Source organism: Watersipora subatra, chromosome 8 (assembly GCF_963576615.1).
Source record: "Watersipora subatra chromosome 8, tzWatSuba1.1, whole genome shotgun sequence".
NCBI classification, from domain to species: Eukaryota; Metazoa; Bryozoa; class Gymnolaemata; order Cheilostomatida; family Watersiporidae; genus Watersipora; species Watersipora subatra.
Genome location: NC_088715.1, coordinates 16885370 through 16890601, shown reverse-complemented (window position 1 = coordinate 16890601; position 5232 = coordinate 16885370). Strand labels below are relative to the sequence as shown.

The following is a 5232-nucleotide window of genomic DNA, read 5'->3' as shown; positions in this document are numbered from 1 at the left end:
AAAGTTGGTTGCGCTGAATGTAGAATGGTTTTGATAGCGATCTTTAACAGAAAGCAAGTATGAGCATTCACGCGTCTAAAACTGCAGCAAAATAAAAAAATTTCTCGTCATTAAGGGGCGTTGTAGTTCCGCCCTAGCTTGTACATAAGTTGTAACGAATTTTGGCTAACAATTTAAATAATGAAACCTTCGATGATTGGACAGAAAAACATAGGCTGATAAACTGTGTACCACAATTTCGTACCTGTAATTCGGTCTACGCCTCTACAGTTCTACGTTTATTACAGAAACCTTCGAATAATTTCGATTACAAGTAAACAATGCCATAGACTGGTGAAATGAGCACGGTTTGCTTGTGAAATTCCCACTGCTAAATAGTTCTACTATCTGTCGCACGGCTTTATTGGCGTATTGTAAGCCGGTCTTAACTTTTATTAAACCAAGCTTTTCAAGCGTTTTGTGGCGATTTTCGTCCAAATTAATCTGTCCATTTGTGTATAATCCGATCAGATGGGTAAGTTTTAAGATAATGCCGACGGTTTACATAGACTTGATAACATATTTAAATAGGCTTAAATGTGTTTTGTATTGTTATTATACTTTAACGACTCTACAAAACAATGGTTAAATTTGTTGATGAGATTTCAAAACAAGGGTTTGTCTCATTGTTGATGAATAATTTTCGTAAGTTGTGTGCACATGCATTCATCATAAAAACTCTCAAACTTCGCTCCGCTCGTTTGGTCGTGGGAAAACAAAAATACAGCTACATACAGATTAACTATATTTGAGACAATTATTGTTAGCAGGGTTACATGTTATGTACAATGTACATAAGTTACAATGCATTAATCATTATGAGTATGAAAATAGTTTATGAAAGTCTATAATGAAGCCAGCCAACAGTTAAGGCAGCACAGTTTATTCACATTATCCAAATGAAGAAATGCCCTCTTCCTACATATAATATTGCCAGCTTTAAAGAATAGCCACTCACAGGGGACAGTAGGTGCGGTAGTCAGTAGTAGCAGTTATTGTCTGCGACAGCTGGTGAGGAATTCTAAGGGGTGTGATGAGAATCAGTTAAATGATATCTTAATGATGATATGCTGGTAGGCAAATTCTTTCTGGCATATACTGCACTTCACCTTCTTGTTTATTCATTCAACAATATCAGAAAATTTGTCAGCTAGTACGGAGGACAGTTTTCTGCTTTCATGTTCCAATAAAGTTTCAATCTTATATTACTATTATTGTAAAGCTGAAATACGATTGTGATTTTTTTGAAAAATCAATATACATGTATAATTAACCTAAAAAAAGCTTTTAAATATAAAAAAAATAGACTGTAAGATATTAAATAATACTGAAATTGCTTTTGCTGCTATTACCTGGAAATGGTCAAACTACTAACAACACGCCGCTTACAACTAGATCGACATGGCACTCTTTTCGTTGTATAAACAATTTTTACGTTAGTGACTCACTTAGTGTTTTCATAGTTGACTGCAAAATAATGGTGGTTGTATTTAATTGGTAAGAAAGTATTGCTTGTCACAAATTAAATGGCAGCAACTTGCAATGGTAATGTTATATTTTGACCACAAATTTATTTCTGTTTTTATATTTGCATATAATTACTCTTATATATATTTTCCATATTGTGTCTGTCTTTATTATGTGTCCTATCACTAATACTTAATTAGTTTGGCCGTAAGTAAGCCAACGTGTTAGCGGCAATATTAACCCTTTCGCAGGTGAGTTTTTGAGCCTATATCAGCTCGTCATGGGTGAATTAATTTTTCAAAAAAATGAAAATTTTAAAACTTTATTGAAATGATATTTTTTTGCTACACTATGGTTGTATGATAGGTTTGTATCATATAACAAGGCATTTAACAAACAGTTTTACACTCTTTGTGCCTATATGAGCTATTTAATCTACCCTTACACATGTAAATTTTAAAGAAAATTGAAAAATTTGATTGTTTTTTGCGATAATGTTATATTGTTGAATAAAACATATTCTGTTTTTATATTACAAATAAAGCATTTTACAAAATAAGAACCAATCTTTGTAATGCATATTAGCCACTGTTTAGACTTAGTCCATAGCACATATCCATAGTCCATACAGTCTATTTGTGGTCTATAGTCCATATTGTCTAAGTGTGATAAGAGTTGAAGCAAGCACCTTTGCACAATCCGACTCCACAATCTTTGCACCATGTACCGATTCTAGAACCTTTGTAGCCTTGACCTCTTGGTTTAGCACATACAGTACATTTCTTTCTTTTACCATCTGGAATGACTTCAAGGAAATGCCTGGCAGTTTTCCTTGCAACTGGAGAGCAGCTAGGTCGTCCTACACGTTTTCTAGGCTCACGGTAATCTCCAATCAACCCTTCGACTAACTGAATAAGAAAGCGGTGATGGTCCATCTTCTTTCCTACAATGTTGGGATTAGCCTTGTAGCAGGTATAAGCATTGGTAGCAGTTCTGTCAATGAGGTGTAGGACTACTTTCTTCCACAGCTTTACTGTGCGAAACTCCCCAGAATATTGATCTGTCATCTGATCAGATTGATCTACGCCCCCCATTCCAGAATTGTAATCTACTACTACCTGTGGAACTTTCCTGGTTCCATTGAATACTTCTTTCTCTACCATGTTCGCTGTTGAGCGAGTGGACAACAATCTGACCTGCTTTCTGTCCACCCAACTGACTGCAAGAAGGTTGCCTTTTCTACTAGCCAATATCTCTCCTTTGTTCTTCATTTTCACTTTCATTTCGTTTGGAAGTTTCACACGGCCTGCTCTTACAGTTCCTGTGACGTATGTGCCTTTGGTCAGAAACTTTTCACAAAGGTCTACACTTGTGTAGTAGTTATCCACTATGAGATGGTGGTTTTTGTTTATATGAGGCTCCATGAGTGCTTCACATACAGAAAATGGCTGACCAGAGACACCTTTTGTCATTCCCTTAGTATGATACATAGTCTGTGAACAGTAGCCGGTTGCAGAGTCACACAAGTTATATTCCTTCGGCCCCCACTGATGGTGTTTCTTGATGCGTATGTAATTCACCAAAGGATGCCTCCCCTTAAAACCCACTATAGATTCATCAATCGAGAGAACATGCCCCAGATTAAACTCTTTTTGCCAAGCTTTGTTTAGATGCTCTAGTACTGGTCTGAACTTGTAGAGCTGATCATATCCGGTGTTCCTTTCTCTGGCTCTTGGTCACTGTCACTGACATGAAAGAAACGCAAGATTAGTTTGAAAGTATCCTGTGTAAATGTTTCTTTGAATGGTTGGACAATCTGACTCCAGTTGGTGCTGTCCCAGTAGGATTCAATAGTCTTCTTTCTATTTATACCCATGTTCAAGATAGTGCCAATAAATGCTTTCATTTGTTCTTCTGTTACATCTTTCCACTTGTGTACTTTGGAGTGCTGCTTGAGAACCTGTTTATTTCTTGTATAGTACTCTTTATACTTGTTGGTTTCAATGACTAGATGTTCCCACAAAGAAACACCCCCCTGCTCAGTTGGAGCAAAAAATCTCTCAAAATAATCCACTGCAGTTGCCTCTGGTGGAACAAATACTGGCCCAATGGGACTGGTAAAATCATTGACATTGGGGCATTTGTCATTGGTAAGGTTTCTAATTACAGTCCAAACCCCATCATTACTAATTGCATCTCCTCCATCATCCCTTGGCCCAACAACAGAGGCATCGTCATCACTAGACCCATCACTTATATCAAAGTCCATTAGATTCACATCAGAAAAATTTGAGTCACTGTCTGAGTTATCAATAATAGAATCTGCCAAAACGAACTGGGCCCTTCGAGTTGATTTAGCAGGTCGTTGGGAAGATGAAGCCATGATTATAAAATGTTTTTGTGTTCTCAAAAGATCAATGATTGGATCTCACTAAGTAAAAAAAGCACAAAGAAAGGGCATCGATAACGATCGCAAAGCATAAAAATCATTGGGGGGAAAAAGGCTTAGTATTTTACCGAGTAAAAAAACACATCGATATTGATAACGATCGCCCAAAACGAGTTGAAATGAAAATATACATGTCTAAAATGTAGTTATTCAAGTCCTCACATTTGTTCTTTTACTTTAAAAGTATTTAATTTGATAGAATAACAAACACAGACCAATAGCAAGTCCTTTTGTTCTTATAAAAGCATAAAATTCGATTCGGGGAAAACGGCTTAGTATCTTACTGAATAAAAAAAAAACATTGAATGACGTTTGATAACGATCGCCCCAAAACAAGTTGAAATGAGAAGATACATGTCTAAAATGTAGTTATTCAAGTCGCCACATGTGCTCTTTTACTTTATAACGTATTTAAATGAATAGAAAAATGAACACAGACCCGTAGTAAGTCTTAATACGTAGTGCGTACGATATCGACATTAATGTCGCACCACCCACTAGGATCGATATCGCTAAACGACATTAATGTCGCACCACCTGCAAAAGGGTTAATAATTTCTTCTTATTGGTTTCTTACCTGGTTCCATTATACGGTCCAGAAAAAATATATGATTATGGGTGCGCTCTTGCTAGGAGAGCAGAGGTCGCAGTTCCACAACTAATTTCCTTCGGAATAAAACAACGAAGAACCACACTCACTTCTCTTACAATTTATGCAACATTTATTCGCATCTAGATCCTGCCTAAGTAAAGACCGACAAAATCCTTTACAAAATATTAAACAATACGAAATAACCACACCATTAATTGGCTCAACTCAATTAATCGTGTATTTTTATTGATCACATTAATCGCTTAATTAATGCGATCATTGTGCAGCTCTCTTTAGAACACATGCTTGAGCAGGTCTAAGCTTAGCAAGGTTTTACCTTCAAGAATGGTGTCGTTGTAGTCAGCATTGTAGTACTTCTGAACCATTTCTTCATTGGTGCATCTACGACCTTACGTATCTGGAGCTTGTCAGAATATATCTTCTCTTAAATAGAATGTTTGAATCTTTTAAACATTATCCTTAGCAATTAGCTGCTTGCTTGCAATGTCTATTATCAGTCTGCAGTACTTTTTAAGCTAACTTTGCTTCAACTTGCAGGGCCAGCTTGCGCACAGCTTGTCTAGATCTACCAGAAATGGTATGCTGAGCTTTCTGCAATCATTTCACAGCTTTAATTTCTGACGGTTTGTTTCTGAAGGGGCCAGCTGCAATGTAATAAAATTTG

General features: G+C 36.5%; 2 protein-coding genes across 2 annotated transcripts; both read right to left on the bottom strand.

Moving 5' to 3' along the window:
- Window positions 1–2165: 2165 nt before the first annotated feature.
- LOC137402332 (piggyBac transposable element-derived protein 4-like) lies at window positions 2166–2996 on the bottom strand. The gene has a single exon (XM_068088831.1). The coding sequence runs from the start codon at window positions 2994–2996 to the stop codon at window positions 2166–2168; it is 831 nt and encodes a 276-aa protein (XP_067944932.1).
- Window positions 2997–3181: 185 nt separating this feature from the next.
- LOC137402331 (piggyBac transposable element-derived protein 5-like) lies at window positions 3182–3889 on the bottom strand. Its single transcript, XM_068088830.1, has one exon. The coding sequence runs from the start codon at window positions 3887–3889 to the stop codon at window positions 3182–3184; it is 708 nt and encodes a 235-aa protein (XP_067944931.1).
- Window positions 3890–5232: the final 1343 nt, after the last annotated feature.